The following is a 23,354-nucleotide window of genomic DNA, read 5'->3' as shown; positions in this document are numbered from 1 at the left end:
AGAAAGACACCAGAATCAGACTCACCCGTTCTTGTCCTGCTGTATCCCAGATCAGAAACTTATGAAGTTCATTCCCACAGGGCACAGTTTTAGTCATGAAAGAAGCACTAAAAAGTGCAAGAAATAACAGCACATTATTGAAACTCCAGAATATGAACAGACCACAGCTAAAGCACATTTATTAAGTCATCTGGTTTAAGTTCCACATTTATCATTCAGACTACCTGGACAAGTATTTGAGCTTTTCAAGTAAAAATAAATACATTATCTCTTAAAGTGCTCAGTACCTTTATTTGCCATATCTATATATCTAATTCTGAACATGGTACTAGAATGCAGATCAAAACATCTGTACGATGAGGCCATGTACAGATGGGTTTTTTTTCCCTAAAGACCTGAGAGAATCCCCAAGGTTGCAGAAAAAGTCAAACAGTTAAAACAATGGTGAAGGGAATTAAATTTCCCCCAAAACAGAGAATGATGACAGATCTTGTGAAATCTCACAGGATCACAGTAAGCACTACAAGATTGCCTATCAATCAAGGCACTGGAGCCTTTGCCTATCAACCTTGGCAGGACCAAAGGCTGGAGGAAAGCAGCAACAGTTGCTGGGAGAGCAAGAGAAGGTGGTGAGAAAGAAGAAAATGCTGTGGGGGGGGGGAAGAGAAAATGGGACGCAGGGAAGAAAGTGGGGAGAAGGCTGGGAAGAGAGAGAAAATGAAGTCCAGCATGGGGAAATAGGATTTCCTTCCCCTGAGTCCCCAGCCTGCATACATGATATATTCTAACACAGGGGTGGGGAACGTGAGCCCGGGGGCCGTTTAAGGCCCGCGGAATCATTTGGTCTGGACTTTCGTGGGTCCTGGCAGATCTCTGGCTCAGAAGGATCCAAGACTGGCGATCCGCCCCCTCCCACGGAGCCACCGGTTGGATGCCTGCCTGCCTGCCCGCGCTGGGGGGGGGTCATCTGGGGCAGCTGCCCGCTTGGGACTTGGTCAGCTAATTTTTAAGTTGATAATTTAGTATGGCTCGCGAATGATGTTATAAATATCCAAATGGCCCTTGGCCGAAAAAAGGTTCCCCACCCATTCTAACAGAAGAAATGTTTCTTCCCATATACATTTTATAGTACGAAAGATTCATGCCCTTCTGATTTAAAAATATGGTTGTAGTAGAACTCTCTAACATAAAAAAATTAAGAGGTTGATTGCCTAGCTTTGCTCACAGCGTGTCACTTTAAAATATCTTATGTTGATTTGCAAGAAACTCTAGGAATTAAAGTGAGTATGAATCTTTAAAACTGGGATTTCAGCATTTTTCTTCACTGCAGTACTTGTCAGTAGTAGGGGCTGCAACAGGAAATGCATTGGCTATGAACCTGCTGTGGAACTTCAGGGACACCAAGTCAGCAGCTATGGGAAATGTGATACTGGACTAGATGAACCATTGGTCTGATCCAGCGAAGCTCTTCTTATATTCTTGTTACTAAGAAACACCCCAGCTTGTGTGGAATTATTTCACTCTAGATGCTGTAAAAAAAAAACTTACCAAGGATGATATTTATTCTAATCCCTAAAGATGAATCTTGGGTTTTGCATTCAGCAGTTTTCAAGTTAGTCAAGTTTGGAACACTAGTCCCTTCCTGAACTAAAGCAACCTTGAATGTCTCTTTCATGCCTGGCCTCACTGCTGAGCTGTTTCTCCCAAAGTGCTGCTCCGTTTGGGTTTAGCTTGGCACCGTTTTAAAACAACCTTTATTACCTATTGGTTTTTACCTCCTTTCAAATAACTCAAGTGAATGAGATATGAACTGCATCCTTTCCTTTTATCCCTTAGAAGCTCCTTGATCAATTGATCTTGAGCAGCATATATCTAGTGTTGGAGGGATATAAGGACTGAAACAAATCTTGCCACTGACAATGTAGCCTTGGGGTCCCTATCGCTTAGTAAAAAAGGCATTATGTCAGTCACAGAGGCATTGGATTTGTATATTAAAAGGGGGGAAATATAGTGCGATCAAAGTTCCTCGTAAAAGCGGCATTCCACAAGGGCATGGGCTAATGAGTCAATAGAGCCAGAAGAGCAAGGGCAGATCCTGTCTGAGTATGGTATATTCAGAATTCTGCCCTGCATTACCATAGAAGGGTTAGCATTCAATCTAGCCAAGCAAAAAGCTCTACAGAGACGAGGAGTTGTTAGATAATATGTATAGGCAGGCAGACCACGTGGAGGGGATATTCCGAAGAACTGGGATGAACAGACATGACGAGCACGAAAAGTAGTGCTGTTATAATCGAGCTCTTTAATGCGTTTTAATTTTGGCAAAAGCTTCAGTTTTCCCAAGATCTGATAACATATCCTGCGAGATGAACTGCATCCAAAAATGGGTTGAAGCGGTCTTCCAGATGCATATGGATTTATTGTTCTGTACTACTTGTATGTTACAAATGATAATTTCTTTAGTTTGGAGAATAGCTACAAATCCCAAGGTTATAGTCCGAAGAAAAGATATCGAAATAGGACATTACCCGGCATATTGGGTGCTGTGGAATACAGGCAGGATGCTGATGCAGTCGTCTTGTTTGTGGACTTTCTAGAGGCACCTGGTTGGTCACTATGTGAACAGACTGCTGGACTTGATGGGCTTTGGTCTGATCCAGCATGGCTTTTCTTATGTTCTTATACCGTCACATTTGTGGGGTTTTTGTAATATTATTAACACCTTTGTTTTTGCTCATTATTTGTGTCCTGCAATACATGTCTTATAATTTCCACAAACCTTTATTACAACTATTTTGTATGTTCTCATAGTAGCTACAATTTGTTATATAAACATCTTGCAACCTCTGATGCCGTGCACCTTTTTTTCTTCTTTTATCAGAGGTTTCTACCTCCTCCTTTAATTAAATTCAAGTCAGATCTGCCTTGTCCATATTATATAGCAAAGTTTGTAAGATTTGATGTTTCAGAGGAATTAATTGAGATGAATTACATGACATCCACTTATAGTTGTTCTACTGCCTTGTTAAAAGCCAAGACAAATGTGATTTATTATAAAATGAAAACTTCGCTTCATGTGGAAGCAGCTATATGCCAAGGAATTATCTGCAAGTAAATTTTAAATCCCACTTGGTTTAATATGATCTTTACCTAGATGCTTTTTTTAAAACTCCAGAGAGTTAAAACTTAAGTCTAAAGCAAGCAAGCATGATTCCTGTTCATTTTCTGAACATATTTGATCTATACTTTAATCCTGATAAAGCTATGAGATAGGTCAGTCTTTTAACGGCAGAACAAATGCACTAGTCACCCTTTTAGGTATGAGCATTGCTTGCGTACCTTTATGCCTGTAAAGTAACTCAATTCTTGGTTATTGTGATTTTAATTTTAAAGTGTTTCAAGTATTTTAAGAATGTAAAGTTACTTCTTCTGTGCATTTCAGTAATCTATAATGTTAAAATTATTTTATCCTATGCAAGTTGTGCTCAAGACCTTTGGTCAGATGAGCCTGAAATAAAAAGAAAGGCTTGAGTGGCTCTCTTTCTGTGTTTCCTGCACCCACCAGCAGGCCAAAGAAGTAAGGTGCTTGCAACCACAACTGCATGAATTGCAATGCCTGCTAATTACTTTCCAACGAGAGACTGCTGGGAGTTCATGTCTGCCTAAAGGTCACACCGTTTGATCTGTGATCCCTGTACCCTCATCCCAGATGGATGGGGCTGGCTTTGGTTACTCAGCAGAGAAGGAAACTTTATTTTACTTTATTTATGCCCTGCCTTTCTCCCCAATGGAGACCCAAAGCAGCTTATACCATTCTTTCTTTCATGGTATTCTTACAAAAACCTTGTGAGGTAGGTTAGGCTAAGAGTATGGCGCTTTTCACACATGCTGAATAATGCACTTTCAATGCACTTTAACTATTGCTTGCAAGTGGATTTTGCCATTTCATACAGTAAAATCCAGCTGCAAAGTGCATTATTCAGCACATGTGAAAACGCCCTCTGTGACTGGGCCAAGGTTACCCAGCAAGTTTCCATGGCACGAGTGGGGGTTCGAACCTGGGTCTCCCCATGCACTCTTGCGTTGTTGTTTTTTACTTCACATGTTCCAGAGCCAAATCCTGACTCAAATCAAACCTTGGCAAAGGGTTCTCTGTCTATGAAAGGGTCTGACAATTACTAAGGAGGTAAAGGTTACTCTTGAGATCATCCTCCAAGCACCCAACAATCTTTGTACAGCAAACATACATTTTGAAGGAGAAGTGAATAAGTAAAAGGCCTTTGCGGACTCCACCCACACTTGATACAGAGAGATGCATGCTAGCAACTGTGTATGTGATTAATACATAATCACCATTAGTATTAATTCTATACCACCTTTCAGCATAGAAAATGCTGAAAGGGCACCAGAGCCCATGCTTTCTCAATTGCAGCTCCCACTCTGTGGAACAGGCTCTCTGAAGAGGCAAGGGGAACCCATCTTTAAAAAACTTTCAGGAGGCACTACAAACCCTTATTATTCACCAGGGCCTTTTAACAGGTCAGAGATCTTTTGGAAGGAGGAAAGCTTTTGGGGATTTATTTAGTATGTTTTAAATTGTAATTTGTAAACTGCCTTGAGCCATGAGGAAAGTTGGATTTAAACATTTAAATTAATAAATAAATGTACAATGACAGCATTAGCCGCTCTAGCAAGGAAGGACTGTGTTTTTTAAATGAACAGTGAAATAACATGTGATGCTATTAGGAATCTATCTCTAGACAGTTTGTGAAAGAAATTTCAGAAACTTGCTTCCAATCTAAAGTTCTCATTTTCATTTTCTTTGTTTCTTTTTGGGGGGAGCTATATCTACAATAGTATTCATGGATTTTGTGCTCCTAACTAATGAAACAATACTAAGAAATATACAGCTATTCAGTGCAGGATTCATAAGTTGGAGAGATAGACATGGGATTGGTGACAGCACTGTTGTCACTGAAATCTTATCCAGTACTAATAGATGTTGTATCTTCCTTAACATCTAATTAAAAAAAGTAAACGTTTAAAGAAGAAGAGTTGCTTTTTATACCCCACTTATCTCCACCTTTAAGGAGTCTCAAAGCAGCTTACAATCACCTTCCCTTCCCCTCCCCACAACAGACACCTTGAGAGGTAGGTGGGGCTGAGAGAGCTCAGAGAGAACTGTGACTAGCTCAAGGTCACCAAGCAAGCAAGCTGCATGTGGAGAAGTGGGGAAATTAAACCCAGTTCTCCAGATTAGAGTCCGCCGCTCTTAACCACTACAACACGCTGGTGAGCATGTGCCTCAAAAAAGAGAAGTGAATAATGTGTCGCTCATGATTGATAATGAGAGGCACAGAAAGAAAAGTGGTTTTACATCGGCATTAGCTAAAAATGAAGTTAACAGGCTTACTCAGTAATATTATACAACTGTGAACATACGCACTTTTGTGTTTAGAGAGTTCTCCCAGTACCCTGAAGTACAAAGGAATTATAATAATCTTTATTTAGTTTGATATATTTTTTTAAAATGTACACAATACTTACCCAATAGTAGGACTAATATTGTGGTCAAAATGATCCTGAACAAATCGGCAAACTATACTTGATTTGCCCACGCCAGTATCCTGTATATTAAGAATAGAAGAACAAATATTTTTTGAAACTATTGAAATGAAAAATGTACTCAATATTCAATAACAGTAAATGTTCACAGTTCAGCAAAGATAAATTCTAACACTGTGATGGTATTTCAAATGATTCCAGCATATTCCAGTCAGTAAATGGGGAGGGGCTGTGGCTCAGTGGTAGAGCATTTGCTTGGCTTGCAGAAGGTCCCAGGTTCAATCCCCGGCATCTCCAGTTAAAGGGACTAGGCAAGTAAGTGATATGAAAGACCCCTGCCTGAGACCCTGGCGAGCCACTGCCAGTCTGAGTAGACAGTACTGACTTTGATGGACCAAGGGTCTGATTCAGTATAAGGCAGCTTCATGTGTTCATGTGTGTTCATGTGACCTGGGTAGCCCGAGCTAAGCAGGGTCAGCCCTGATCAGTGTTTGGATGGGAGACCATTAAGGAATACCAGAGTCACTATGCAGAGGCAGGCAATGGCAAACCACCTCAGAATGTCTCTTGCCTTGCAAATCCTACGGGGTCGCCATAAGTTGGCTGCAACTTGACAGTTTAAAAAAACAACAACACATTGTGGCAGTATGCTGCTGCTTCTGTTCCCAAATTTTACATCGCCAACTGATTTCATTTGAGCTGCTGCAAATCCCAAAGCAGCACAGCACACTTTAGGAAGTCTTTTCTGGCCACATTTGAGCAAGTCGGTCATTGTTCTTGCTGCACACAGTATGAATGTGAACTTAATCTCTAAGGGTTAAAAGAAACGCATTTCCGCTTTTGTGGTCAAATGGTTTCCTTTTCAGCTTTTAAAACCAAATATGTTCCAAGCAACCTGATCTATCTCTTGTTCATAGACTTTTACACGCACCACTCACTACAATCCAAAAATTGAAAGAAAATTGCTTCCCAGAAACATGGCAAATTAATCAATTCCAAAGGACTAGTTGTCTTAAGTTTGTTGCAACTTGCAGCGAGTGACATAGATAGAGAGAGAGGAAAAGAAAGGGAGAGAAAGTATTACATTGGCATCCTAAGACTTATAAGGTTATCAAAATCTAGTGAAACCAGTGGACCTACAAGGGTGTAACTTTGCTTAGCGCATCACTGTTAAAGGCAGATTTATTATGGCATAAATGTTTATGGATATTATGAAATGAACAAAATACTCAGTAGGCAGACATTGCAGTATTCGGAAATTAGTGGAAAAACATTTCAGTGTCTCAGGACATATTCTTACCGGCCTGAAAGTTTCCACTGTTCAACATAACAATTTCAAAGGAAAACTCCAGTGTGAAATTATTAAATTAGAATTCATCAAGAAATTTGGTTATATTTTCCAAGGCTTGAGGAGCCATTTTCTTATCTATTACAAGTATCAATCAGTTTAATAAGAACAGGGACAGACGTTCTGCAGAATGGGTTGTTTCCACTTCCACCAGTCTTCTGAGGGTACAGACCCCCCCCCACACACACACACCTGCAGCGCCACCTATAAACCCGCTCCTGAAATGCGAAGGACTCTCAATAATATTGTGGGAAGCAGCATGGTGAGCAACAGTTTGAGTGGTGGGAAAACCATGGGGGGGAAAACCCACCTTGCACAAGACAAAGTTCTATCTGCTCACACAAGGGCACTTCTGAGTCCAACCCTATGTTATTACCAGTTGCCATGGCCATTGTCCGCTGTGTAACATGGTCACTGTAAATGGTCACTGTGCATATCTTGAATACATTTGAATTTTATACAATAATGTCACATTTGGTAGTTCTTGAATTTCATGGTCTTTTGACCTCACAGATTTTTGTTTATTCATCTGATGAAGTGGGTTCCAGTCTACAAAATCTTATGCTAAAATGAATCTGTTAGACTTTAACATACAAGTAGAGTAACATACAAGTAGAGTTCAAGATCTTTTTAATAATTGTTCTTTGAGTACCTATGCATATACTCGTCTTCTGAAGTTCATGGAATTTGCTCTTCATAAATTTGTCCTGTTGTTTAACAGTTAGACTTCTGCAGCCATAGCACTGCCAATTACTGATTCCATTGTGGAAATGATGAAGCATTTATAAGTTTGGTGTGCTTGACTCCTCTTTTTTTTCAAAAGTATGTTTTTAATTCTTTCAGACATAGCTCAAAACTTTGATAATAGGAAAATTAAACCCTCAAAGTTCAGAAAGCAGAAGAACTGATGGACCTGCAAAATCTATGCTGTTTTGCTTTATAATTCAGCAATAAACTTGGCTGAAACATGCACTTTCAGATCCTCAAATAATGGCAGATGCTAAAAGGGGAGTGTTTCTTCCTTTACACATCTATTTTAGGAACAGCTGGACAGCCCTTAGTCACTTGAGGATGAATCCAGTTTCAGAAGTCAGCTAACAAGCAGAACATCCCTGATAACTCTCAACTTCTGCATCATAAGACAAGAATAAGCCCCCAAACGCACTAAGGACCATTCCTAAAACTTGTTACCATCTGATGCCCACAATTCTCCCTAACTTACATCTGACAACTGGACAGAATGAGCTTCCCTAGGATCAGTTTCAGGAGGGTAGCCATGTTGGTCTGCAGGACTCTTGCAAGCTTATTCCCTGACAATTTTGTTGGCTCTGAGGCGCTACTGGACTTGAGTCCATCCCTGGAATCAGAGCAGCAAGTTTCACTCCCAACCTACATGCAACCGTAGTAACCCTGTATGTGCACATTATGTACATACACATGGTTCACTCTACACAACCAAACCAAGAGCTATGTTTTTTTCCAGGTAGAACACATGAAGCTGCCTAATACTGAACAGACCCTTGGTCCATCAAAGTCAGTATTGTCTACTCAGACTGACAGCGGCTCTCCAGGGTCTCAGGGAGAGGTCTTTCACATCACCTGCTTGCCTAGTCCCTTTAACTGGAGATGCCGGGGATTGAACCTGGGACCTTCTGCATGCCAAGCAGATGCTCTACCACTGAGCTAGGGCCCTTCCCCCTAAGTTTAGGGACCAAGCTTGCCACTGTGTAATTTTTGCTTTCATATGCTTAATAGTTGACACTCAGCCAACAATGTACTTGGCGCATTCATTTGATACTAAATTAAAGCTGCAACCCTAAGGAAACTTTCCTGGGAATACACCCAGCTGTATGACTTAATAGGACACCATTTTTAACTTCCCCAGAAAAAGAAGACATTGCAGTAGGCAAATCACAATCAGATGTGTTCATTATAAATAAAAATGTAGGTTCACCAATATATCTAATTCTAAATGTGATATAAGCTATTTTGGGTCCCCATTGTTAAGAGAGACTGGTTATAAATGAAGTAAATAAACAATAAATATAGCTGAAGATGGAGTACGGTAAAGGTAAGTTGGTTGGTGGGTGAGAAAGAGAGAAGGAAGCAGGGAAAGGTAATATGGAGGTTTCCTGGAGGAAGGAAAGAGGAAATAGTATGGAAAGGAGGATACAGGGGGAAAGTGAAGTACCCCCTGCAAGTCCTTGCAGGTTCCCCGCTGTGCAACTGATCCTGGCCTTGCACTAGCAGCCACTGCACACCTGGGCCATAGTTTTTCCACATACAGGCTGCCAGGGGGAGGGAAGGAGGAAAAGTTGGAAACAGAAAGGCAGGTAAAAGGTAGATTAGCCTGTGGGTGGGAAATAAGAGAAGCACAAAAAAAAAAAAAGAGGAGAGGAGAGGCTATGGATGCTTTTAATGAAGGGAAAGAGAAAATACTGGGAGTGAGAAAAATGAGATGCCCCTTGCAAGCCCCTGTGGGTCCCCTCTTTGTTTTCTTCAAATCTCTTATAGAACCAAGATAGATTTTGACTGGGAGAAGATTTGGCTTGCGTCAGAACTTTCCAACTGCCAGGAAGTAAAAAAATCAATATCCTGATTACATTTGTAGGCAGGTTTTGTCGAAATAGATTGCATTAATTCTAAGCAAATTTGGGGGGGTTGTGAGATAAACTTTAAAAACGCAATTCAAGCTGAAAAGCTGTGGAAAATATCCCTTGTGTATGTATACTTTGGACGGTGTTTTTGCTTTCCGGGTCATGAGCCTTGATTCCTCTGTGTTTTCTCTCATCTTGCCACTAGGGGAAGACTGTACACAAGATTTGTTACAGTACAAACTCAGATGGCACTTCTACTGTTTAAGTTAATTAACTAAAACCAGTACTTCACTCATATTAATCTAAAAGTAACATTACACCCATACGCCCATAAATATAGTACAATTAAATTTAAGGGGAGTTTTAAGGTGAAAACACTGATGCCTCTTTCTAGTTCTTTGACTTCAACCAGACACGACACTGTATTACTGGATTACACCTGGAACATTAGTATGAGTTTACTATTTGAACATTACAAGATCAGATCTCTTCAAGACCAATATAATGCACAAGATTATTGTATTGATCTTGGTCTTATCATATGTTTTACGGCTGGGTGTTTCTTTTATTATTTTTATGTACCTAAAAATGTTTATTTTAATTGTTCTTCATACAATGGAAATTGGCTGGACTTTAGGCTGAATTAAAGTTTCATATTCAACCGCACTGGTCAGATCGCTACGCGCTTTGGCATATAAAAATTCATGCCACTTGGGAAAAAGTTGAATTACAAAGTCTGTAGGTTTATTAAGTTGTTTATTAGCTGGAAACACATTATCAGAGATACTAAGCCACATTGCTAGACTTCTACAGAAATCTACACACAGATACAGCAAAAACTTTCCCTCTTGGATCTCTAGTTCAATCTCCCAACGAAAGGATTACTTTCAAGGTAATGACCAATCCCACAGTATCTGAAGTGCGACACTAGTACACGAGTACTGCCGAGGTGACATTAAAAATATCATGGAAGAGTGGTTGTTACCCTACTGTTCACACCTAGAAGGAGTCAGAGTTTTGGACTGACAAGGGTAAGAGTAGCTAGTGAGAGACATGCTCAGCAGGGCATTTTAAAAAATGGATTAGAACTATAACGTAACAGAACAGCTCAGGATGCTGCTTTTATAAAGCAATAGGATTACATATTGCTTATTGTATGTATCACCTTGCTTCTTCTGCAGTGTCTTCTACACCATGCTGAGAGCCAGCATGTTGTAGTGGTTAAAAGCGGTGGTTTGGAGTGGTGGATTCTGATCTGGAGAACCGGGTTTGATTCCCCACTCCTCCACATGAGCGGCAGAGGCTAATCGGGTGGACTGGATTTGTTTCCCCACTCCTACACATGAAGCCAGCTGGGTGACCTTGGGCCAGTCACACACTCTCAGCCCCACCCACCTCACAGGGTGTCTGTAGTGGGGAGGGGAAGGTGATTGTAAGTCTCCCTTAAGTGGTAGAGAAAGTCGGCATATAAAAACTAACTCTTCTTCTTCCTCCTCCTCCTCTCCTCCTCCTCCTTTGTAATGCACTTTCTGCATTAAGGTATGTTATTTTCTTTGGGTTATGCATTTAACTGCATTGTTTCCAATTATTTAATCCTACTCCTACCATACTGGATGCCCTATGCTGTCAGACCAAATGATTTGAAATTTGGCAGCCAGCAAAAATGGAGCAACCTTTGTAATAGAGGAAAATGCCTTGAAGGGATCCTTATATCCAACACATAAGGAAATCTTTCCTCTTGCTGCCAGCGTTGAGACAAAGAGAGCCTTTAATCATCTCCCAGCTGATCCGACACTGAAAGCTCAGCAACTTTTTCCATGTCTTACTAGAGCAGTCATGTTCCTAAAGCCCCATTTAAAAGTTCTGTTATGCTTCTTGGAGCGCATTTTAACCTGGCTGTCAATTAATACAAATTATATAATGTTTTAGGGAGGAATTATATAGCCTCTGGCTACAGTTATTAGAATTTCTTTTTACTCAAATAATTCCAATGTGGCTTACTAGAAACAAAACGCTGGCCAGCTCTATTCACAGCAAACACAGTGGTTTCATTTTTGTGTTTGAATGTTGGGCAGTGATCATAAACAGGATCTGTTCACATTTACTGCAGCGCTCTACAAAGGATGTGCAGCAATCAAACCTCAGGGAAGCTTGCATTATCAACCAGAGCAGTTTGTGCAAGTGAGAGCAAAGGGTAAGGAAACAGTTAGTGAAAAGCAACCCTGGATTTTAAAATATCACCGCCATCCACAGGCCAAAGTCCCAAACTGTTCCAAGTACCAGCCACATCATTATGGCTGTTTCCACGAGGGCTATTTGACCCAGGTTCAAAGTGGATTTCTTTCCTTCCTCCTCCACAGCATCATGGCGCTTCTGTGTACTACTCAGGTTTTCCTTCACTTTTCAGCAATCTTCCCCAAACCAGCTTTACTGCACAGTTCAGGGAAAGATCACAGCAAAGCCTCGATAACTTCCGTGTGGGTAGGAAAGTCCAGATGTTCCTGGTCCTGCCCATGGAGCAGCTGTTTCTCCTTCCACAGTTCCCATGGCAGCTCCCCCTCCCCTGTATGCCACTAGGGGGCTTTTTGAGTGGTTGTTGTTTTTAATTGGCAGCTGGCATACCTATATGCTATATTGGTATGTCTATTACTGTTGGGTTTTTTAATGCAGAAGAAGTCCCCCCTCCCATAGTGCATGGGGGGGGAGCTGCCATGGTGGCTGAGTAAGGGCAAATGCAGGGAAAGCTGCCACCTCAAAGCCCCTTCACTGCTGTGCTGCATCGCAGGGCTTCCATACGGAAGTGTCGCCCTGTGGAAAAGGCCTGTATCTGACGCTGGAAGATAAAAACAAGCCAGTGCCTTTAAGCACAGTATATGTACCAGAAGGAATTCCAGTTGGAATTCCAATTCTTTGCTTCCATGGTAATAAATAATTTTCCCCCATCTGGTATTACTTGAGTAAAAAAAAACAAAAAACCGCACACACAAAAAGAATAAAGGTATGCATTATGAGACTGTTTTTTCCAGGGCCCTAGACTTGGAGCACTACATAACAGACGTATCTCTATAACGACTGTACATCAGCAGCAAAATGAAGTTCAGGGAGGGTATAACCAACATTGTTATCTCTGCAACCTCTACATGTTTAGCACATTTCCATTTTTAATTCTTCCCATACCACAACACAGTGCCTTCTCCATTTTGTCTCCCACATCAGAGTTGGTATTTACAGAGAAATGTTCTGGTGGGCAGTTTCATTACTACCTGGTGAAATGACTCCAGGTTGTTGGGCTGGGTCTAGGCAACTTTTCTGCCTACGCTGATCCATCGTTTCAACCTTCATCAGTTCTCCCTAAACTATGGGCAGCACCCTAACAGGGTAGGGATGCAGTGATAAAAGAAGCAGCTGTATGCAAACTAAAAACTGTCCCTTAAGCTATAATCAATAATAAACTGTAACAAAATGAATCAAAGTAAAGCAAACCAGTTGGCTAAACAGCTGCCATAAAAAAAGAAAAAACCTTATTCTAGTAGTTTTAAAACCAGCTAGGCTGATATGCTGTTTCGGTGGTACTACCGACATACTGAATCTTTAAAATAAATGACTTTGCCTTTCCCCTATATGAGGTACAAAAACTGTGCTGTAACAAATGTTCCTTCTGGCCCCGGTTCTGAGATTTAATGCTATGCACACTTACAAAGTTTACTTTTTGGCAATCATGTATAGACTAGGGCTTCAAGGAATACATTAATATGGAACATATAGAAAAAGGGAGTAAGTGGCCACTTGAAACTCTTTGGTGAAGGTTGTTGAACTTATTTACAACACTTGTTTTCATTATACAGCCTGCATTTCTGATGTCCCCCAGTTATATATAAAAGTTATTTTGATACTTGCCTAATGGGGACGTAATTGTGGCCATAATACTCAGCAACGTTATGCATATGATTAGAAAACAAAAATATTCATAAGAGGTAGAACACACATTTTTAAAACCTTAAATATGTATAAACAACAGCTAAGAAATATATTTGTTCCAAAGCATTTTTTTTCTTAGTCAGCATAATGACAGGATGTTGCTGATCTCACTGCAAGTCCTTGGATGGCCTTAACTTTTGTTGTTATCCACAATAATTACATACTACCAAAGTCAAATTGTTCATTTGCGAGAGATCTTTATGGATATGAAATCTGCCTGTGGAAACTTTTAAATCCTCTCAGAATACTTTTTTGTCAACTATAGTACTACATTCAGATCCCACTAATTTACATTTCCACTTGAGAGACCAGATGACAAGAAATGTGCTTGATTGAATGTCTCCTTCCATTTAACCCACATTCCTGATAGAAGAAGAGTTGGTTTTTATATGCTGACTTTCTCCACCACTTAAGAAAGATTCAAACTGGCTTACAATCACTTGCCCTTCCCCTCCCCACAACAGACACCCCTCTGAGGAAGGTGAGGCTGAGAGAGCTCTAAGAGAGCTGTGACTAGCCCAAGGTCACCCAGCAGGCTTCATGTGGAGGAGTGAGGAAACCAACCTGGTTCACCAGATTAGTGTCCATCGCTCATGTGGAGGAGTGGGGAATCAAACCCGATTCTCCAGATTACCGTATATACTCGCGTATAAGCCGAGTTTTTCAGCCCCAAAAATGGGCTGAAAAAGCCGGCCTCGGCTTATACGCGGGTCAATACGGGGGGAGGGAGGGAGGAGGGAGGGGGAAAACTTACCGCCGCCGCCGGGCCCGTGCCGCTTCCTGCCGCCGGGAGCGGCCTAGGGCAGCCTCCTGCAGCCGCAGGAAGGCTGCCCCGGCCCCTCCCGCCATTTTTCCCGGGCGGGAGGGGCCTTGAGCAGCCTCCTGCAGCCGCAGGAAGGCTGCCCCAGCCCCCCCGGCCCCCGCCGCCATTTTTCCTGGCCGGGAGGGGCCATGGGAAGCCTCCTGCAGCCGCAGGAAGGCTGCCCCGGCCCTTCCCGGCCCCCACCGCCATTTTTCCCGGGCGGGAGGGGCCTTGGGCAGCCTCCTGCAGCCGCAGGAAGGCTGCTCCGGGTCCCCCTGGGCCTCGCCGCCGTTTCCTCCCACCGGGAGCGGCCTGGGGCAGCCTCCTGCAGCCGCAGGAAGGCTGCCCAGGCCCCCCCCCCGGGCCGTGCCGCCGCCGGACCCTCGCCGCTGGAGAGCCCTGTCAGGTAAGCCTGCGGGGGGGGAGGGGTTATAAGCCGACCCTCGGCTTATACGCGGGTGCCTAATTTTTCCCCATTTTTGGGGAGAAATTAGGCACCTCGGCTTATACGCGGGTCGGCTTATACATGGGTATATACGGTAAAGTCCACCGCTCCAAACCACTGCTCTTAACCACTACACCACGCTGGCTCTCTGGTGTATATTCTGGTGTATAAACATTCCTAGTAATCAGAAAGGGTTTTTTTGCTTTAAGAACTCATCCGCTAATTAACACATAATGTATTACAAAGTTACTGACTGACACTTAAAGATAATGCACGTGAAAACAAACATCACAATCTCAAGGTACTAACAAACACTACAGAACCTACAACTTCTGCATTACAAGGATCTGTTTCAAGAAATCCAGCTTCTATCAAATGGATGCCTATGGCTTGCACGATGTGTCGTAAGCCTCACGTTATTATTAGTGATATCATTAAATAACTGTTAGGCATTGCAGTACGCATAGACATGACACAGGCCTTTTATGCAGGGACATTTCCCTGTGGTCACCCCCGCCGACTGCTTCAGGGCTTCCTTTTGATTGTGCGTGCCTTTTCTACCCGTCAGAGGTCACCTCGCTCTCCCTGTGCATTTTGCCCACATTTTCCAGATTCTGGTTAAAACAGCATCTGGGAAACACTTGCAAAATGCTTTCCTCGAATCCCAAATTCAATTTCTTAGTGTGAGTCACGGATCTCCAGATCTGTGCCTTGTGTGGGTGTTTTATTTCTAGCACAGGCCCTGTCATCACCTTATAAACATACATGCAGAAACCAGGAGAACTCTTGCCTACAGATTAAGGTTAACAACGCTGGCTTCTCCCTCTCACCCCACCTCTATCCTTCCCCTCCATAAACCCCAAACTTCACCCAATTTTTTCAAGAATTTCTGAAACATGTGAAGGTCAGCAACATCTAAGTAAGAATTGGTAGGTTACTGTGTATCTGAAGAATTCTGGAATTATCTCTTCTCGGCAAAACATGAAAGTGTTACAGGAAATGAATTATTGCCCTCCCAGGAAACAATGAGGAAAATGAATGTTTCCCTGTCTTAGTTATTAGTAGAAGCCTGAACACCTGCACAGGAATGCCAACACATGGCTTATTAGAATATCTGTGTATAATTACATACAGACCACCAACATGGTAGACTGGGGTCAGACTAGGAATGGGGAGAGTTAGGTTCAACTCCCCACAGCCATGAACCTCAGTGGGTGACCTTGGGCCAGTCTCTCTCTCAACCTCACAGAACTGTCATGAGGATAAAAGAGGACAGGAGAGCAACATACATGTAGAACTCCTTTGGAGAAAGGGAAGGATAAAAATGCAAAGCGGATGAATAAAGCATATGCTTAAAATGTCTCCCAGTAAAATCTTCTCGATTTAAATGCTTTACTTTGATCTGGATCACATAACCCCCTAATATGTAATTCCCATTAAATCTGCATGGCAATATTATACTGCTGTTTAATATAATTTCAGTAAAACTTTAACTATCTAATGTATCATTGGGCAGTTTTATTCATGTAATATGAAGGTGTGAATTTCTTATTTTATATGAAATTAACAATTGTCAACAGAAAATTAAGTATATCTAAATATGTATGCAGGTTAGCTACATGTGACAGGCCACAGTCCTCAAATTGAAATTTCAAGTTACAAATCCTTGAATGGAAAGGGTCTACTGTACAGTAATTACGAAAAAATTGCAATCTGAAATAAAGAAAACAGGCTAAAGCAATAGAAACCCTGTATAAAGCAATCTAGACAGTCTGGCACCAGGACAAATCTCTGAGCGCTCATGAGGCACAGGAAGTGGAAATAAAGAAAGTTTAGTAAAACAGATTCAGCACAAATATCCCCAATTTTTCAAGCAAACTAATACATTTGGAGTGTATTTAGTATAACCACTACTGCTTTCTTGGAGTGGTCATTTACTAGTAGTCACCGTTGTAACTAGAAACAGCTTTAGACAGAAGTTGGATAGAAAAATATTATACTATGTGCCCTTAAAGAAGCCTGTATATAGAATGGAGATTGCTTCACATTTGCTGAGTTCAGCATTGCTTACAGTAGCCAGCCTAAGTAAAATATTAGCTCAGAGGTTACGTCACCAGTCTAAACCTGAAGCACTTAAGACTTACACCCAACACACTGACTTTGGAGTAGGTTAGGAATGATATGAGACGGTATTGTCACACTTCCCATCAGATACTACTTAGGCTGTTTTGCTATCACAATTGCTTTCTACTGTTCTGGACAGTGTAATGTACTACCTATGAATTCATTAGTTGAATGAATGTGGGGGAGGGAGGAGGAAGAATACTCAAATAAAACTGCCCTTGCAAACTTCTCTGCTTTTCAAATTGGTGATTCTAACTCCCTAGACACCGATACTCCAGAAACATGCATCTCCCCTACATAATAGACATACCCCCGCCAATTCTTGCCTTCATGTACACACAGCCTCCTTCAGACATGAACCTCTTCCTGCTTCTATTGCAACAAAGATTATCTGTTGTTAGAAATCCCAGCTCAATCCTATGCCTGTTTACTCTGAAGTAAGCCTTACTGAGTTCAAAAGAGCATACTTCCATGTAGTGCCTAGTGAACAGTTCATTCTCTCCCTCCACTAATCCAAATTTATTGCATTCTTCATTAATGCATACATCCTACTTTGTGGGTAGGGAACCTAAAGCAAACATTCCAAACAGTGGGAAGCCATACCACTTGCTCAGAACACAGGTCCAATTTTCCATCCAAGGTGATCTCCTGGAGCACTGGCAGCAACGGTGCTCAGCTTGTTCCCAGAGTGTCTGGCCAAATACAGCTCTTGTCTCTCCCATTCCTTGTGCCTGCTGTTGGCACACCAAAATCTTCACAGGCAAATGTCCTGGGTTATTTGGTACTTGGGCCACAAAGTTTGCCTACCCCCGCTCTGCTGCATCAGAAGTCTTTGCAACTATATTATTACATTACATGACAGACTCAGCGTGGTGTAGTGGTTAAGAACAGTGGTTTGGAGCAATGGACTCTGATCTGGAGAACCGGGTTTGATTCCCCACTCCTCCACATGAGCAGCGGAGGCTAATTTGGTGAACTGGATTTGTTTCCCCACTCCTACACACGAAGCCAGCTGGGTGACCTTGGGCAAGTTACAGCTCTGTTACAGCTCTCTCAGGCCCACCTACCTCACAGGGTGTCTGTTAGGGGGAGGGGAAGAGAAGGTGATTGTAAGCAGGTTTGAGTCTCCCTTAAGTGGCAGAGAAAGTTGGCATATAAAAACCAACTCTTCTTCTTCAATGTAAGGGGCAAAAATAAACAGGGTTTACCCACCCTTGACAAATAAATATTAGCAGAGTAGCGTAATATTTTTTGCAGAAAGCTAGATACCACTTTGGACTACCCTAAGGTTTGTATCGAGGATGCATAGATAATAATATTTTACTTCACATTGGTGAGGCTTTATCTAGAATAATAACATCAGTTAGTAATTTGTCCCTTTACTTTCCCTATCCAAATGCCCCATAAAAAAACAGGATACCTGGCACCAGATATGATCCAATTATGTGTGTGTGTTAAGTGCCGTCAAGTCGCTTCCGACTCATGGCGACCAATTATGCATCCCCCTATTTTCTAAGAGGTGTATGTTCATTTACTATTCCAAAAATCCAGTAATTTCTGTATGCTCAGTCCTCCCACACAATTACTTTTCAGAAACACACCCACAAGCTCCCCAAAGCAGCCTTGTAGCTGCATTTTTGTTATTCAATGCATGTTAATAGAAACGGGCACTTGTATACATTGCTGGGAGCGCTGTATATACTAAAACAAAAAACGGTTAAGTGCAGCCACCCAGATTGCATCAGGCCTCATTTGAGCTTTGATTGCCACACTTTGCATACAAAGAGAAGTTCTGAAGAGTGGAAAAGAACTTTCACTGCTGTTATTCTACACCAGTGGTTCCCAAAGTGGGCAGTACCACCCCCTGGGGGGCGGTGGGATTACCTAGGGGGGCACTAAGAGGCAAGGGGGCAGCAGGGGGTGCTAGAGGTGGGCCCCTTCAACTGTGTTGTTGGATAGGGTAGGGGGTGCTGGGGTTGAGTTTGTGGAACCAAAGGGGCAGTGGCCCAAAAAGTTTGGGAACCACTGTTCTACATCATCAGTGAGCACAGTGCTTTCACAGAGTTTCATAAGCAAAAATTAAGACAGGTTCCTGCCCCCAAGGAACTTAAAAGTTTAAAATGTATTGTATATAAAGAAAGTACCAGGTATAACCAGCATCATGAAAGGGTTGTTGAGGGGGAAAAAACATTTTTCAGATATTTCAAGAATTGTCACGATGATGTAGAATTATTCTCTCTCTCTCTCTCTGTTAAGTCTAGACTAAAAAAGAGATCGAGTCCAGTAGCACCTTAAAGACTTAACAAAAAATTTGGCAGGGTATGAGCTTTCATGAGCCACAGCTCACTTCTTCAGATCCTAGACTGAGAGACTATAGTTTTAAATTACAAGAAGATAAATCCAGCTAAACCTGAAGGCAAATGTTTATGATGACAAGTGGAGAAACAGAGGAAGCTGTCATAACAATCTCGCATATTGATTTTAAAAAGAAGCAACTTTACAAGACACCCATTAGGAATAATTTAAACCTTGTGAAATCCCTTCCTATACTACTGTGTTGCACCAGACAGTACACTCCTGGTCTATAAGTGTGATGTTAAAGATGATGAGTGGCATTCTCCTTCTGCCAACTTTAGGGGCTGTGCTTTTGAAACAGCGCTCTAGCAAAGAACCCTTCTATGTAGAGCAGCAGTTTTATGACTGGACTTGTTCATACTGGCAAATTCTGCGGCCGGTTCTAATATTTCACCACTGGAAAACCTGACTGCATGAGCAAATCTTGACCAAACAGAGGGTTTTCTAGGATACGGTATTCAAGTTAAGGAAGGATCTCCTCCCTGTGACTACTAGTCTGAGCTGATGCAACCAAATGTCTTCATGTTCTCTGTTTTCTGTGTTTCTCTCTGATCTTTGTTTACATGCTAAGGAGTTGTGCAAGTTCAGTACATGCTGTTCTTCCACAAAGCTCTTTCTTTCTTTCTTTCTTTCTTTCTTTCCTTTCTTTCTTTCTTTCCTTTCTTTCTTGTGAGAAAGAAATCTCTTGTAAATCGAACTCTAGCATCAATGCCACAAAGGACAGCTGCCTTTCTGAATATCAAATCCAGGTCTTGTCAGCTCATGAGAAAGGAAAGCCTGACACTTTTCTAGAGCATGTCTAGTCATTTTTAGAACATGACCCTTATTTTTAAAGTTAAAAGGCAGCACTTCTGACTAGAGAGTTTCATTGCAATCCTAAATACAGTTATAGCCTTCTAAACTTACTGAAACAGACTTAGAAAGATGCAACTCTGCTTAAGATGGCACTGTAAATGGTATATCTCTTGGGCTATATCTCCCACTTTATATCTTGAGCAGGTTCCACTCAAAGGTATATTTTCATTTTAACAACTTTTTTGAGAGTACAAAGCTTTAATGCATGAAAAACACTTCTAAAGGGTTTTACCTTTAAAACTGAGGCAGTTTACTGAACAATGATATTTTGAACATTCTGTTTAGTATTTATATATGCACACACACATATGCATACATATGAATGCTTTTCTTTTGTCTAAAGCACAAGTGCTAATAATCCACAAATATGAGGGCATCTTTTTCTTATGCATGTAGCCTTGACAGCAAATAGGAAAAATAAAGAAGTCACTCACCCTCATGCAGAATTAAACTACTGTAATGAGTTCATTAGGCTAAGTAAATATTGTCCCTGATCCAAGTGAAACACAGCAGATCACAGTACACAATGAAAGCTTCTTTAGAAGTATTCAAACAAGCACTACGTTGGCAGAACTGGGAAAAATTCTCGTGGAAAAACATCTCTATACCATCCGGCATAAAGATAATATGATGCAAGAAGAAAATGTAAACCTAAAGTATACATGTATTTTTATTGTAGACTGCAGCAGTATTTGGATGGGAGACCTCCAAGGAATACCAGGGTCAGGCTCATGATGCAGAGGCAGGCAACGACCAACCACCTCCAAATGTCTCTTAGCCTTGAAAACCCTACGGGGTCGCCATAAGTCAGCTATGACTTGATGGCAAAAAACTCAACAACCAGCAGTATACAAGAATCACTGATATGCCACCCAGTTTGGATCCACAAACATGGGATTTGAATTTAACTCATTTTACAGGACACACCTATGTAAGTTTATAGTAAGTGCAGTGAGACTTCCTCTCAAGTAACTCAGCACAGGAGTGAACCCCTAGTCCTGATGATGTCAAAGTTCTGGCTAGAATAGTTTGTGAGGTGAACTGGTAGTATGGTAGTATATACAATGAATTATGTATGAACTAGCTGCAATTGTCAAAAAGCTCCAAAATTCACCTTAAAATAGACTTTCTGGGGGGGGGGGGAAACATAGGACTGGATTTTAAATTTTCCCCCTTTTGTTATTTGTTACAATATTATTCTCTTAATTTTAATAACGGGCTTGCGTTGTTTTATTGTCCACGATGAATACAAGGCAAATCCCTATAGTACAAGAAAAAAGTCAAAGCATGATAGCCCTGCAAAACAGCATCTCATTTCACCAGTCGGACACTTCTACCAGAAAGCTGGAAGCAAAAACAAATGATACACTGGAAACCGATGTACATGTGTGTATGCCAAGTTTCAGCGGAAAGGTCCTTACCACAACTCTGTAATGAACTCTTCTAAAAGGAGGAATAAGCACAGACACACTGTAGTATCTAAAGAAGTGAGCTGTGACTCACAAAAGCTCATACCCTGCCAGAAATTGTGTTAGTCTTTAAGGTGCTACAGACAAGCACAGCTAACTCATCGTGAGCTACACTGCAGTTAAGCTAGGCTGTCTATTATTTAACTGCTTTGCATGCAGGCAATTCCTTTCCAGCAACTGCCAAATTCAGTTAAAAGTGTGTAGTTAAACCAGGCTGTCCATTATTTAACTGCTTTGCATGCAGGCAATTCCTTTCCTGTCACCGCCAAGTTCAGTTAAAGCATGTAGCAATCTCCTTTCTCCAGCAAAAATGTTGCTTGCTAAATACAAACCACACGCACAATGTTTGGACGGACCGACTTTTTGCGGGTAAAAAGGAGACAGAGAGAAGCGAAAGCACTCAGCAGTTCAATAGTTGAAAAGTGGGGTGACCGGTCTTTTAAAAGGCAGCAGGAAACCACGGCTTCGTTTTTCAGACGTGGTAAACCTGGGTCTGGGTTGTACTATTCCAGGCGGCAGCTGGGGAACGGTCAAATGGCTGAATGCTCCTCTATGCAGGAGAATAAAAACCGTATCAGGGATAAGTGTTGTGGTCTCTAGCTTATTCGTAGGGTGCTGATTTTTTTCTATCTGCAGGGGTCTTGTTTTGTTTACTGGAGGCGCATTCAAGCATGCGGGTCCCGATGCCCAGTCTACAGGATGGGGGAAAGTGCATCTCAAGAGTGGCGAATCCAATGCAAAACCTTCCATGAATAAATGGCCTACAGGCCATTTATTCATGGAAGGTTTTGCATTGGATTCGCCACTCTTGAGATGCACTTTCCCCCCATCCATATTCTCAAAACTCAACAATAAGCCGCCATGCAGAGTTTTGAGACTTCAGATGGGGAAAATGTGCATCTACAGAGTGACAAATCCAATGCAAAACCTTCCATTAATAAATGGCAATAAGGTTCCCCCCCCCATCTCTCCCAGGACTCGTTCGAAGCAACCTCCACCTGGTGAAAGGGAGTGGGGGAGAAATTCCAGACTAGGGAGGGGGAGAGAAAGAGGAGGAGGAGGGGGACGCCTGTCCACAGGCCCACCAGATTGCACCATTGCCTCTTTGCCCAAGTTTCTGCAAGCAAAGCCCGGGGGGGGGGGTGTTATGTCTGTTGAATAACGCCTCCACACTTAAGTCCCAAGTTTCTTCATTGCAGTCAGATAAGCAACCTAACAACACACCCAAACAGCTGCGCGCCACTCCCACAATCTACATACGCTTATATATAATTAGCTGACGCTTCTCTTAAACAGACATACACATGCCTAGACCACGGGGGGGGGGGGGACATGATCAAGTCGAGCCTGGCCGAGCGTGGGCCAGAAACACAAAGGGAAAAGCCTCTTCGGCGGACATCCTCCCGTTCTCCCTCCACGTTTGCGCGGTGCTTTCTCCTTCTCCAAGCAAACTGCAACGCTCCCCACCACCACCACCCCGGCCGCTTTGTCGCTACTCACTCCAAGCAGACACACTTTCAGCTCTCGTATCGCCATCATCTGCTTGGGGCGCGAGGGCTTCGCATCCTCCGGAGGAGCCAATCCCCCCCCCGCTCGATTGCACGGAGCGTGGGGAGGGGGGGGGAAGCAGCCGCGGCTATTTCTGGGCAGCCCCAGCCCTTCGCCGCCGCCGGTCACATGGGCCCGGCTTCAGCTCCTCCTCGCGTCCTTTTGGTGCTTTCCTCACCCAAACCCGAGACGGACGGAATCTCCGCGCTTCAGCATTTTTCAGGAGCCGCGGTTTCCATGCTCGATCTGGGCTCCGACCGGGGCCGCC

The 23,354-nt window shown here is 42.4% G+C and overlaps 1 protein-coding gene across 2 annotated transcripts in view; it reads right to left on the bottom strand.

The window, feature by feature from the left end:
• The window catches only part of RAB31 (RAB31, member RAS oncogene family), a 156,533-nt gene extending 133,414 nt beyond the window's left edge, over window positions 1-23,119 (bottom strand). Inside the window, exons 1-3 of one of the 2 annotated variants that reach the window (XM_056854870.1) lie at window positions 23,039-23,119; window positions 5,548-5,627; window positions 26-107 (exon numbers count right to left, since the gene is read on the bottom strand). In XM_056854870.1, coding sequence (XP_056710848.1) covers window positions 26-107; window positions 5,548-5,627; window positions 23,039-23,077 — 201 coding nt within the window. In that variant the 5' untranslated portion in view covers window positions 23,078-23,119. The remainder of the gene's footprint in view (window positions 1-25; window positions 108-5,547; window positions 5,628-23,038) is intronic. The other variant, XM_056854871.1, reaches the window with a different exon arrangement.
• Between the last annotated feature and the right edge of the window lie 235 nt (window positions 23,120-23,354).

Source organism: Euleptes europaea, chromosome 8 (assembly GCF_029931775.1).
Source record: "Euleptes europaea isolate rEulEur1 chromosome 8, rEulEur1.hap1, whole genome shotgun sequence".
Lineage (NCBI taxonomy): Eukaryota > Metazoa > Chordata > Lepidosauria > Squamata > Sphaerodactylidae > Euleptes > Euleptes europaea.
The sequence above is the reverse complement of the archived record's forward strand: the minus strand, read 5'-3'. Positions and strand labels throughout refer to the sequence as shown.